Source organism: Diabrotica undecimpunctata, chromosome 4 (genome assembly GCF_040954645.1).
Source record: "Diabrotica undecimpunctata isolate CICGRU chromosome 4, icDiaUnde3, whole genome shotgun sequence".
Classification (NCBI taxonomy): Eukaryota; Metazoa; Arthropoda; class Insecta; order Coleoptera; family Chrysomelidae; genus Diabrotica; species Diabrotica undecimpunctata.
Genome location: NC_092806.1, coordinates 78498152 through 78512659, shown reverse-complemented (window position 1 = coordinate 78512659; position 14508 = coordinate 78498152). Strand labels below are relative to the sequence as shown.

At 36.5% G+C, this 14508-nt stretch overlaps 1 protein-coding gene across 3 annotated transcripts in view; it reads right to left on the bottom strand.

The window, feature by feature from the left end:
- LOC140439716 (uncharacterized) overlaps nt 1–14508 on the bottom strand; it is a 241028-nt gene that overhangs the window by 22113 nt on the left and 204407 nt on the right. For all 3 annotated transcript variants that reach the window (XM_072529813.1, XM_072529814.1, XM_072529815.1), the window contains one exon: nt 1553–1833. In XM_072529813.1, the coding sequence (XP_072385914.1) occupies nt 1553–1833 (281 nt within the window). The remainder of the gene's footprint in view (nt 1–1552; nt 1834–14508) is intronic.

The following is a 14508-nucleotide window of genomic DNA, read 5'->3' as shown; positions in this document are numbered from 1 at the left end:
CTCATAGAACAACTTTTTCTTTTTTAAGTTTGCTTTCCAAATATGAAAAAATTATTTTCATGCAGGGAATGGTTAAAAAGTTATTCTAAATGTTTATAAGAAAAAAATCGATATGTTTTTGCAAAATGATTTTGCAATATTTAAAACTGTTTTTCCTCATTGTTTTTTTTTCTTTCCTCCTTCTCTCTATTCGGATTGCCGAATATAGGCCTCTCCTAATTCTCGCCATTCATCTCTGTTGTCTGTAAGAGGGTTCCACATTGGTCCTGTAGTTATTTTAATATCGTCGCTCCAGCGCATTTGCGGTTATCCTCGTGGTCTTTTGGCTTTATATATCCCGATTTCTTTATTCCATCGGTCATCCTTAAGACGTTCGTTATGTCCAGCTTATTTCCATTTCAGTTTAGCTGCCTGTTCGACAACATCTTTTACTTTTGTTTTATTATGAATGTCATCATTGGTTTTATGGTCTTTGAGTTTGGGAACCCAGGATCTGTCGTTTCATAACTCTCTGAGTTTTTCTGATCTTCTCCATGTTTATTTTAGCGAATGTCCAGGTTTGAGCTCCATATGTAAGTACAGGTAGGATACAGAAATTAAACACTTCGGTTTGCCGTCTTTGAGGTATATATTGTTTTTTAATAATATTGATATAATAAATCTTCTTCTTTCATAAGCTACGCACAGAATTACTGTAACTTCATTCTTTTCTGACTTATATTGTTGCCAAAAAAATTAATTTTGGATAAGCAAATAAAGTAAAATCCACAAGAAAACTAAATCCCGGTAGTTGGCTGTAAATCATGTATCACAAAAATGTACACATGAAGTTAATTTTTAAAAAAGTTATTAATATTTATAAAAAAAAAACCGAAACTTCTGACCTTTTTTTCAACTTTATAAGTAACAAATAAGGGTAGAAACATAAAAATTAATGGGAAAATTCCAGTAGTTGGCTGTATACCATAGTTAAAAAACTTATACGGCAGAAGATGTTAAGTGGTATAAGGATAGAAACGTTTACAAACGCCATTTCGAAAGTTTTTATATGACATAGGTTTTTTACTCTCAAATTGGTTTCAAATGCTCCACTTTTTGCTAATAGACGAAAAAAGCAAAAATTTACCGTTTTTTGACCTTAATTAGTTAATGACTAGAAGTCCAAAAAATCGACTGCAGGATACATCGGTTCTTGTTAAAGAGGTCCATATTACTCAAAACAATTATCGTTCCCTGGAGGGGTCTATGCTACAAACAGGGTATTTTTTGCTTATTTCTCTGAACTAAATAGTACATTACGGACGTGCGATATGATAACAGAAACACATAAAAATTGGAATAATATGAAAGAAAGACAAAGGAAATGTTTGGACCAATCTAAGTAAAATGTAAGACACCCAAAACAAAAGGAAAATATGGTATATGGATTTTCTTAGTCTGCGTTATTGTTCTACGTTAATTCAATCTCAAAAAAGAAAATGATAATCTCATAAGTCTGTCAAATCTGATTGGCAAGTATTATCAGTACTGGATCAATAATTTGATTTCTTACCTGCAGTATATACTCGCATGAACTAATGCGTTAGGCTTCGTATCAGACACATTCAACTGTAATATTGACTTATCAAAAATATTAGAGATTCGATTAACCAGAAAAAATTTTTTACAGTTACAAGAGAAACTTAATTTTGTCAAAGCGCAATGAATTTCGAAAGTATCGTCCATAGATATATTCCATCCCTCTGGAAAAATTATAACTACATCTGTTTTCTTGTTTACTGATAACATTGTTACAATATCTTCTATATTATTCACTGACGATGAAAAACCACTCTGAAAAAAAAAAGAAAAGTTATTTTGCTTCAAAGTAAAATTTCATATAATTTCTTCACACTTGTGTCATACATTAGAAGAATATCTTCTTTATTTAAACAAAGCCCAAATCTTTAATTAATAATTTATTATTCGGAAGCTATTTTTTTGTAACATTTTATAATATTATTCATAGTCCAGTTACTCGGGCGGAAATAAGGCCTATACCTACGAGTTCTGTCGGACGGGACAGTTCAGCGTCAGCCGCTGAACAGTACGGACGTGGAGTAGAAGCGACACCTGAAGACCGCCGAGGAGCTGCAGCGTTGAGTCGAAGCCGGACTTATCAGTCTGTGCCGTGAATGTAAGCACGGCAGAGCGGAGACTTGCGTAAGCCGCGGCCGAGGCCACTAGAGGCAAAAGCCTATGCCGGCTTATTAATTAATCGAATTAAGTATTAATCGAATCTTCACGGAGGCCAAAATCAAGGCATAGTCAAGTGAAAAAGTAAACGGGCTTAGCCGGTCGGGATACTTCCTGTGCTACGATTGGGATGACACTGTGAGGTGTAATATTTTAGAAATTACACCTGGCAGACACGGCCCCAAGGTCAGGGAGGTAAGAAATTCAAGCGGATCCCACTCTAGTTCTGCCTAGAGCGTGAACTTCCGAGTAAAGGTACTGGGTGGCACCCAGAAGCCGTGCTGACAACGGGTCAGACGGTCAAAAAAATAAGCTTTCCTCCAAAGATTAGGACTTCCACCCCACGCGATTATGGATCGGTCACAATCCCCACCCCGCCGAAAGGCCACTCCAAGCCCCAATGGTTATGGTTCGAGGTATAAACTCAACTATAATATCTATGATGCACTCCTAGAAGATCAGGACACAAATTACGAGATCTTTGAAGATCTCCCCCCGAGGACATACACGAAGGGGACTTCAAACGCCCCAAGACCAAGAAAAAACGAACAAAAGACCGCGAGGAGGGAAACCGCGAAGAAGAAATGTACTCCACTGACGACGACGTACCACTCGAAAAACGAGCCACTACAAAAAGGATGAGACAGAGGAGCAGTGAGGACGAAAAGTCCGCACTGGCAAAGATGAAGATGATATTGAAAGAAAAGGACGCCGAATTAGCAGCACTAAAACAGAAAATTGAAGAACTGCAGGATACGATAGTAACCTCGCAAAAAACAATAATTGGCCACATTGACTCAAAGTTCCAAGAACTTAGCAATGGAAAAGAAAATAAAAAAACCAAGAAGACAACAGAAACGGGCTCAAAAGAGAGCAGCAAAGAAGATACCTGAGAAACCCAGGCCAAAAAGGCGTCAAAACCGGAAAAGTCTACGGGAACAATCCCAAAGACCAAAGCAACCACAGAAAAGTCCACGGGAATAATCCCAAAGACAAAAACAACCATAGAAAATACAAAAAAGGGAACACAAGAAGAAGAACCCAAAAACAGCAAGAAGAAGGCCGTGAAGGAAGACTTCCCTCCACTAGCGACCCCTAGTGCAACAGAACTAGAGAGTCATCAGGAAAGAGATGCGCGCGCTACACCACGCCCTCCGACTCCATGCCAAGCACAAGCAATGGAGACCGACGGAGAACAAACCACGAAACAAGATAAACCAACGTGGAAACCAAAGCCGCCTGTAATTAAATTACAGAGCGTCAGCCAGACAGGAGCAATACTAGACATTGCTCAGAAAAAGAAGGTGATAACGTCGAATAGACTATCGAGAAGTGGACGAGAAACGTTAATACAAGCGAAAAGTCCAGAAGATTATAGGTCTATGGTGAAAATCATAGAGGAGTATAGTCAAAAAACACCTATACAGTGGATTGCCTTCCCACTAGAGGAAGACATAAAACCAAGAATGGTTTTAAGAGGACTACCTCCAAACACAGACGTTACAGAAATGTTCAATACTCTCAAAGAAGAGTATGATATCGAATGTGAATCGATAAAGATCATGATTTCCAGAAAGAGTGATAAAAGAAATCTACCCATGTTTGTGCTGACACTGGAGAAGGAGGACGTGGAAAAAGCCAGGCGCATTACTAATCTGATGCATATGAAGGTTCACATCGAAGACCTCAGAAAAGCAACTGCGCCCACGCAGTGTTTCAACTGCCAGGGGTACCACCACGCGCAGAGAGCGTGTTTTAAGACACCTCGATGCGTACGATGCGGAGAAAATCACTCCACAAGAAACTGCCAAATGCCCCGAGAACAGAAGGCAAAATGTGCCAACTGCCAGGGTCAACACCCGGCAAACTTCAGAGGATGCCCCAGATGTCCAACCTGGGGAAGAAAACAACCACAGAGACAACAAGCCCCGCAAAAAAGGCCGCAACAAACATCAAGCGGACCTTCCTACGCACAGGCAGCAAAAGCGCAAAATACCGAATAAACACCATCTTGATCTCGAAACAACAGCAAGAGGGCCTAGTGAACTCAGTTAAGGAACTGGTCACTAGAATTGTCCACGAGGCGATTGCAGATATAAAGCTAGCACTGAACTAGTGCAAGCAAATAGGGGATACTTGAGGATAGGCTCCTGGAACGCAGGAGGCACAAGGACCAACCAGAATATACTGGACGAACTGGTCAATAGATATGAAATGGACGTCGTGGCAATACAGGAAACAAAGCTCACGAACAACATCAACATCAAGTTTCCAGGCTACGACATATACAGGAACGACAACACAGCAAGATCAGGTGGCACAGCAATATTAGTGAAAAAAGGCATAGGTCACATCAGAATTCTAACACCACAACTAAATACTATGCAAGCAACAACAATAAGAGTACAAATGAGGCAAGGAGAAGTCAGAATTACCTCCGCCTACGTAAGACCACAAGACCTACTGATTGAAGACGACTTAAATACGTTCCTAAACAACGAACCCTCAATCATAATAGGAGACCTAAACGCAAGATCCCCAAACTAGAACGACAGAGCTACGAACAGAAACGGAAGACTACTAAACACATACATAGAAAATAATGACGACGTTATGGCAATGGGCCCCACAGACCCAACGCATTACCCAGGAAACGGACTTCCTACACACATAGACATTGTAGTAGCAAGAAACCTAGGACTACAAACAGAAATACAAACATTAAACGAAGGCACAACGGACCACAACCCCATCCTATTAGAACTAGGGACGTGGGAAGAAGAAAGTACAATCAAAAGAGTTAAAAAGAAAACAAAGTGGACAAACTTTAAAAGACTCGTGAGCACTGGAATTAACATATTTCCAGTGATAGACAACCCACGAAAAATAGAAGACAGAGTCCTAGAGTTGGAAAACATCATCCAACAAGCACTCAGAAACAGCACTACAGAAGAGGAAGTAGAAATGCACACGGGAAGATTTAAGGATATACCACAAGAAATAAAAGACTTAATAAGGGAAAAGAACAGAGCAAAGCAGACAGCGAGAAGGACAAGGAACCAGGCAGAAAAAAATAGAGCAAATAGGCTAAACAGTGAGGTCAAAACAGCACTACAACAACACCGTAGTGAAAGCTGGGAAAACCACATAAGAGACATGGAGGAGCAAGGACCAAATATGCAAAATATTTGGAGGCTCCAGAGAATACTGAGAAATGACAGAAAGAAAATCCCTCCATTACATGGAGAAAACGGAATAGTCTACACCACAGAGGAAAAAGCAGAAGTAATGAGGAGAACTCTCGAAAGAGAGTGTACATTGAATTACCATCAAGATGAGGACATCGACTTCATAGAAGAAGTCGAAAGACAAAGAGGAAGACCCAAAAACCCGAACGAAATCATCCCTCCTACATCACCGGAGGAGTTAAATGAGCTAATTAAAAATAGCTCGCCGAAAAAAGCACCTGGTCCCGATTAAATAACGAACAGGGCTCTAAAATACTTACCAGCGAGAGCCATAGTATATCTAACAAATATTATCAACGCGATGCTAAGATTCAAGAAATTCCCAAACAGATGGAAAGAGGCTCATGTCATAATGTTACCAAAGCCCGGAAAAAACAGCACATTCCCGCAAAACTACAGGCCAATAAGCTTACTACCTGCAATCAGCAAGATTGTAGAGAGAATAATACTTATCAGACTCCAAGCTGAAACAGACAGATTAGATATAATACCCGAAGCCCAATTCGGTTTTAGATCAGAACACTCCAGTGAGCTACAAGTACTCAGATTAACAGAGTATATAGCAGCTGGATTTAATGACAAACAATTCACAGGAGCTGTCTTCCTAGATGTAAGCAAAGCTTTCGACAGAGTCTGGCATAAAGGACTGATCTACAAAATGAGACGATACGGATGCAGCGGAGCAATGACAAGACTAATCACTTCGTACTTAAGCAATCGTAGTTTCAGAGTCCGGATAGGACAAGTCCTATCCGAACTCGGGAACCCGGAGGCTGGAGTGCCACAGGGAGCGGTACTGTCACCTCTACTGTACACGATATACACAGCAGAATACCTAGAACACCAGGTACACTACTAAGCCTCTATGCCGACGACACAGCGATAGCGGCCAAACACAGAAATGTAGACATAGCGGTAAACAACTTACAAACAGCGCTAGACGACATAGAAGAATGGAGTTTAAAATGGAAAATCGCTATAAACTCCGAAAATACACAGGCTGTACTTTTCAAAAAGAGGCACCAACAACCAGAAGAACAGGTAATTGTGCAAGACAATCCCATCGAGTGGAAAAGTGAAGCAAAATACCTCGGAGTAATCATGGACAAAGGCTTAACGTTTAGCAAACATGTAGAAGCTACAGTACAAAAAGCCAACATGGCAAGAGCATCAATAAGAGGCCTAGCAGGAAGAAAAAGCAAACTTAGATTGAAAAAAAAAATAAGATTAATAAATAGTATAATTCTTCCTATACTAACATTTGCATCTCTCGCATGGGGACACATATGCAATACATCAAAAAAGAAAATACAAGCGGCACATAACAACAGCCTAAGAGAAGCAGTCAACGTACCGAGATACGTAGCAGAAAGATTCCTCTTTAGAGAACTACAACAAATCAGAGTGACCGACACAATGAAAGAAAAAGCTAGGATAAAGTTCGCGGAGATAGAGAACCACCCCAGCCACATATTGCGAGAGATATTGAGGTACGACGCTTTCCACAGATGGAAGCACAAAAGACCCAAACAACAAATAGTAGAATAAAATCATAATACTAGAGAGAAAATCAACAATCACACCAGAGAGAAAACAAAACACCAGAGAGAAAACACTTCAAAAAACAACAACAACGCACAATGAAGATAGTTCGTAGCTCATAACCCTCGTGGACAATCGCAACGTACAGCGTGGACCCAGTAAATTTTATGTAGATAATTTATTATATTAATATGCACTAATTCTGATTTTATGTTTCAGGCATCCTACAAAAAAAAATCCAAAAACAACAAAAAACGGCTTCGACCACCAAAAAAATCAAAAAACTACCAACAAAAACCGGCGCAAGCCACAAAAAAAAATATTAACAAAAACCACTAAAAACTCGGGCATGTAGGGCCCAACCCCTTGAACACCAAGTCGCCGAACTGAGCCTAGCTCAGAGCGGAGACTTGAGGCCCAAGTAAGCAATTTTAGTTCGCGGATAAGCCACATTAAGATAACAGGAATAAAGCGACAATGCGCTGTCCTGAGTTTTGAATTCGGTTAGGAAACCATGTTGGGGTTCTATTACCCAGGATCTCCACATGAAGAGCATTTGGCTGATAGTTGTGCCCCTATCGCGCATCAGAGTGCTATAGGGGGGAAAGGGATGGTCTGGAGCATTGGAGCGCGATGGAGTGACTCCTGTTTTTACTCGAGTTAATACACCTCGCTCCAATGAATTGTTACACCCGAACGTAATTCTTAGGGGTGAACATTTCTCACAGGCTGGGTTTAATTAAATTGCTTGCTTGCTTGCTTCTGTCGGACGGCATGGATTTGGCTGAAAATTCGGATTTAAGCTTGTCTTACCCTATTTTTCCACAATTATATATGGGCGAGGTGTGCTTTTTTAAGTGGAAAAAATAGGAAAACACATATTTACGCGTTTTATGCACTAAAATCTGATTGAATTAAGTAAAATAAACATATTAAATGATAATTTGTACTTTAATACAAATTTTTAACCCTTAGAAAGCATCCCTTATGACGTAAATGCCGTTAAAAAATATTTTTTTAAAACATTAAAAAGTCTATTTCTAGTTTAAAATGTTTTAATTTTCCATTTAAAACAAATAAAAGTTCATTCCTCGCTTATGAAACGATACTTCCTTACTTTCAACGTTACAACCCCTAAAAATCACCCCTAAAGACGACTACAACGTTAAAAATAGTTTTGTACACATTAAAATTCTCAACTTACATATTTACCTAAATAAAAACTAACTCTTAGAATCTACCCCACCCCCATTGCTAATAACAGTAGTAAGCAGTCAATATTATTTGAATTAATTTTTTATTAATTATAAAATATAAAAAATACATAAAAACTATGCTAAATTATTCAAAATAATTAATCAAAACTATGCAGTTTTGACCATTTTCTCCCGAGTAAATTGCGCACGTGGCATTGCAAAATAAACCTAGCTACAGACCACTAATAACTAGACGTTTCACGCAGGTAGCTCAAGGTCAAACTAAACTAAATGCCATTTGTAATACCGATACCTTAAACAAGGAAAGAGGGAGGACAGGTAACACTCATTTAATAAACCTTCAAAAAGTGAAGCTAGTTTCTATGTGACCGCCATGTTTTGGTGCCTGTACGTTGCATATTATTACCTCTCGCAGGGTTACCAGGTCTATTGATTTTTCAGTAGATCTACTGATTTCAACTTCAATTTACTGATTTACTGAAACACTACATTATGTTCAAAAAGTGATCATTATGTCAGTGTTCAATTATAAATAAAAAAGTTAACCAATAAACTTTAAGTGCTTCGTCAGTTTAAAATTAATATAATATAATATCCTAATTTAATTGATTTTCACCTCTATTAAAATTTTATATACACGATATTAAGACAAAGGGTGATTTCCTCAGTTAATTTCAAACGGACAAAGAACATTATTAAGCACACTACAATTGTTTCCTGAAGTATCTCCTATATTAACTATTTTTTGAGTTTTAAACTCTCGAATTTTTCTTTAAAAATGTCAGAGGTATTAGTAAAATATCACATTTTTATCGTAAAAAAATAGCGTATTAATTTATGACGAAAAAGTTAGTGCCAAAACCATGTTCACAACTTTGCTTAAAGTAATTTTAAAATCAGTGCATTAAAATAAATAGGTTTTTCATAATGAATAACAGTCCTATTCTTAAACTTATATTTTAACGTAAAAGTATATTTAACTTATATTTTTAGAAAAATATTTAAAAATTAAAACAATAATTCAATTTGTAGCGTTTTTAAATTTGTGTCTATATATAATATTTAATATCTATATAATAATATAAACTCTGTATAAAGTTTTGTAGTCCGCCCCTATTTTGTTTATCTCGTTAGTACGCATTAAAAATTACCAGGAAATCTGCGTTTGTCTTTTAAAAGGGAATGTAAAAACGATCGATAATATAACAAGTTTTGTATCCAGTTTTCAAGTTTTTTTCGTCTTTATTTACATTCAAATCCCCCAAATCTCTGAATACATTGTGAGGTAGAAAAATCAATATAATACGTGTTATTTCTTAATATTATTTGGAAGTAGTTTGTTTGAGGGTCGCTTTATAACATAGTTGAGGCCTGTTTTAAAAACAAGAAATTTATGTTATGGACGTAAGAAGGGTCGCCCACACCAGTATTAGATTTAGGTCAAGAGGGGAATTCAAGTTAGGTTGAGAAGAGCAACGAAGCAGGCAGGTTAGGTTAGGTTAGTTGTTGTGTTGTGTAGGGCAGCTCGAGTTGAACATAGCCGGTAATTTTGTGTAATGGGTTAAGTTTCAAGACTGGTAAAAAGTGGAAATCTACTTTCTGTAATATGACAGATTTATAAAAGAGTAACCACTTGAATAGTTAGAGGATTTGTGTAGTATACCAGAACATGGTAAAATTTTAAATCAGTACATAGGGTGTGCCACCAGCTTCGTTTGTCGTCTGTTTGCCCCAACCTCGTTCCAGGCTATAGAAATCGTCTTCCTTCTTTCTCGTTGAGAATTTGTCTAAGTAGCTTTCCCATAGATGTCTAGCTATCTATGGGAAGAATGATGTCTATCAAGTTTCAAAGTTAAGTGTAAAAAATGTGAATTATAAGGTACCATTCAGTATATTAATTATAAAGTAAAGACAGACATTTTTTTGCTAAAGTAATAATTGCTTTCATAACAATTTAAAAATTGTAATATGTATGGTTATGCTGTCAATATATTTGTTCTTTGTCATCAAAATTAAATGTGACATCTGACAGCTAGCTTTAATTTGTTTTTTTGTTGTGACAATTTTTAATTTGCTTGTATAGAAAGATGTTTTATAGAAAAAGTTAAATCTTATATATTTTCATGAACAAGGATATCCTTAATTTTTAATTTAGCCATATTAATAAGATAACCTAGGAACCATTTCGAAGAATTTTGTAGCAATCTCCTTTGTAAACAGGCAACACATGTAAGTTTTTTTTGTAATTTTGTATTTTGCAACTTTTAATAATTTTTGTGCAATCTGTATGTTTGATAACTGTTTGTATGAGACAAAAATAAACGTTTTGATTTGTTTCTCTGATTCATTTTTTATTTATTTTAGAAAAATCTCCTAACCTGTTTGTGTTTCTTTATTTTAGGAAGGAAGAAACTTTCTTTCCTCCAGCAGGAAGTTTTCTCGAAGCGGCGTCCCATTTAAATAGCTAGAGGTACTTCTTCTTGTCTTTATTTGCCCATTTGTCCAGGAGATTTATATAAGTACCCCTTTATTTAATTTTTTTGTAGCTGCCCCAATCCGACCCACTTGTCATTTACTTATCCACGACCCCAGCTCTCCAACTAACACCTGAGTGCCCGTTCGCACAAGTAACGATTGTTTTGCTTGCCCTATCTTCGCCCCCATAGTTTCTGTCCCCAATTTTCTACCCCCATAATATTACCCTAAGGTAGGCAATATATTTCGTTACAAATTAAACATAATAATTTTGAAAAAAAATCTATTTATTGATATATATCCATTATTCTTAATCTACTGAAGAAATAAAACATGACCTGGCAACCTTTTTGGTACCGGTTTGGCTTCAGTCATTTCCATACGATTACGCGTCCCGTCTCTTTCCTTGTCTAAGACCAATACACATCTTTTGATGTCGCTATACTCTGCAGTTTAGGTTTAGAACAAAACTAAAAATTATAATTGTCAAGACAATTGTCAGTAAATAATTAGCATGGTTATTATGCGTCTATAATTATTGTTTGATTTGATGGTTATGATTGCAAATTACAGAGAAATCAAACTAATCGTGGTTTAATATCTCTAGGTTATTGTTAGCATTAACCTCAAACCAGTTTCTAAATTACAAATCACCTACCTCAGTGGCCTGTGTTTTAAATGTTCCTGGCGTACAAATAGTATTTTGCAGATTAATAATAATTAGTTACATATGGTTTTTCCATGGGTTTTTCACAATAAATGTTGTATCGTACCAATTCGTCAACAACTAGACATGCCTTTCCAAATCCCGATAAAGATATTATACGATTTAGGAAGTAACTTAGTGTTATAAAAAATCCTAATTAAAACTTAAACGAATATGCCACAGGCACTTTGAAGATAAGTTTGCTTCTTCATGGAGTCATAGATTGTATCCAAATGCAATTCCCGAGAACAAATAACTGATTGATTGAATTGTTTATTACTCACATCTCTTATCTAGATGGGTTTTTGAGGATCTCACACATTTCAATAAAGGAGCGTTTCTGATGGTTATTTTGTTTCGCCAGTATTTTAATATGTGTGAAGTCAATGTAATGTTTGGTGGAAATGACATATTTTGCAAGGGCACAAGAGGGTTTGGAAAGTCTAATGTCACTTTTATGTGAAGTTATACGCCCTAGAAGCGACCGGCTGGTCTGGCAAATGTAGCAGGAGTTTTGGTGTTTTTTAGGGATATTTTGACGGGTAAGTTTTTGACGGGGTAAGCTTAGCTAGCTTGTTCGTAATGTGTGGGAACTAGGGAAGAGAAGCATATTTTGTGGCTGGTTCTGAGGTTAACGGGGAATTGGCCGTCTGTATGCTATTGGATATGGAGGCTAGTATTGCACCGTTAGGTGTTTCCGAAATAGAGTGACCGTAGCTTTTAGAAAAAAGATATCTGTTGATGATGGATATGGGGTAAGAGTTATCAATGGAGAATGGAGTAAATCCAAAGACTTCTTCTTGTACCGCGTATGGGTCAACATGTGTACCCTAAAGCTAAGAGCTTGTACGCGGTTATGTTTGTATCTCTTTGGGTGTGTAGAGTGGTAATTTAAGAAACGGTTGCTCGCCATTTCTTTCCTGTACCACCTTTCCTTTGTTAGGTGTGCGTATGATTCGCATATCCAAAAACTCCAACTCACATGTAAATTGAAGGTGAGGATCAACGCTATTGAATACTGATATATATATATATATATATATATATATATATATATATATATATATATATATATATATATATATATATATATATATATATATATATATATGTATATATATATATATATATATATGTATATATATGTATATATATATATATATATATATATATGTATATATATATACACCGGTATTTAGGCGCCACGCCCTTCCGGTAGGGATCTATGGAGGAGTATCACCAAGCCGCAAGCCCTTATCTCTCCATATATATCCATATATATCAGACACCAGCATCTGCGGCAGTCTAAGCCGCAGATTCATCTAGAATTTTAAACTGCTGCGTTAGCCTTTTTTATTTTTCTGTACGCCGAGCTGGGACTCGAACCGACATCCACTGAACCATTCGACAGTGAAGCGAATGAGAATCGGCCGCCTAGCCCGCTTGGCTATCTGACCGACTATTGAATACTGATAAGATGCTTAAAATCTTATCAGGTGGTGTTGCTAGGATCAAGTCGTCGACATAACGCTTTACAAAGGGAACCTGGAAATCTAACTTACTGATACTCTCATTGATAAGGTCGTCAAGTACGAAATTAACTAAAATGGGGGAAATGGACGATCCCATGGGAGTTCCAAAAATTTGACGATAGTATTTGTCATTAAATATTAGATAATTGGTGTCAAACGTCAGTTTTAATAATTCCGAAAATGTTTCCCACGATACTGGACTGTGCGGTTTAATTTCATTCCAATGGTCCCGGAGTGACTTGACGACGCTAAAGAGTGGGAGATTAGAAAACAGAGATACTACGTCGAAGCTTACTAAGACATATTCTCTTGGTAACTGATAATTATTGATAAATTCACTGAACTGGAAAGAGTCTACTATGTTAAAATCTAATTAAAATCTACTATGTTAACAAACCAAACAAGAACAAAAAACAAAAAACAAAAAATACAAGAAAAACTGTATGCGAGCACTATTTTTCATTTATTTAATTTCGACCAATGAGTTCATTTGGATGTTTTGTTAAAGATCTTTCAAAGGTCAAACTACACTAGTATATTTTCAGTTGTTTGCTATCCGTTGTTAAATGCATTTAAAAGACGAAGTTATTAAAAGGAAAATACCAGTATTAGTAAGTCAGTAACATATATCGGATACATCATTTATGTTTTATAAATAACAAACATATAAAATTAGAATTTGATGTTGATTGAGGGTAAACTAAACGCACGACCAAATACTTAACACGTCGGGATAGTATTGTGAGGTTTTTTTCCTGGTTTTTCTCTCATAATTTACTATGTAATCACTAACAGGAGAATTTTACTGTCATCATGGCATGTGTTTGTCTTTTTAAAGACGAAATACATGCTATGATTTTTTCTGACGGATATTCTCAAGTTAAAGTTGATTTCATGTAATCGAATGAACTATCTTACAAGTAAAGTCGTCCCAGGAACGCAACTCAACAATATTGGCAATATCATTTTAAAGTCGTCTACTTTAAAATGTATAATGTATGTCTGAATTGCCAATATAAATGAGTCAGATACAATTAAATTATTAAAAGAATTTTTTCACCAAGTAACGAAAAAACAAAATTTGTTTAATTTACTAATGTTTGTATTTTGATAACGATTTCCGAAGTGAAAATTGAAACGTCAATAAACTTACTTTAACCTTTAATTGTGGCTTATTCCCATTTAAATAGTAATAACTGTAGAGAGATACCAGACAAAGAGAAGAGAAGAAAAGAGGATACACAAAAGAAAAGAACGAAACCACTTAAATAAGGAACTTAAATATATAGAAAAACCTCAACAGAGAGAAAGAATTCAAAGCATTCTATAAGAACGTTAACATCAACAGAAAAGAATTCAAGGCAACCACAAGACAATGCAGAAGTCAGAATGGCGACATATTAACAACAAGTAATGATGTATTGAATAGATGGGTGGAATACTTTAACTAGGCACTTAATATAGATGAGAAAGAAGAAAACCTGGAAGGCGGAATAAATGAGGTAAGGGGAACAGACAAGAGAGAAGAGGAACCAGGAACGGTTCTTGAAGTT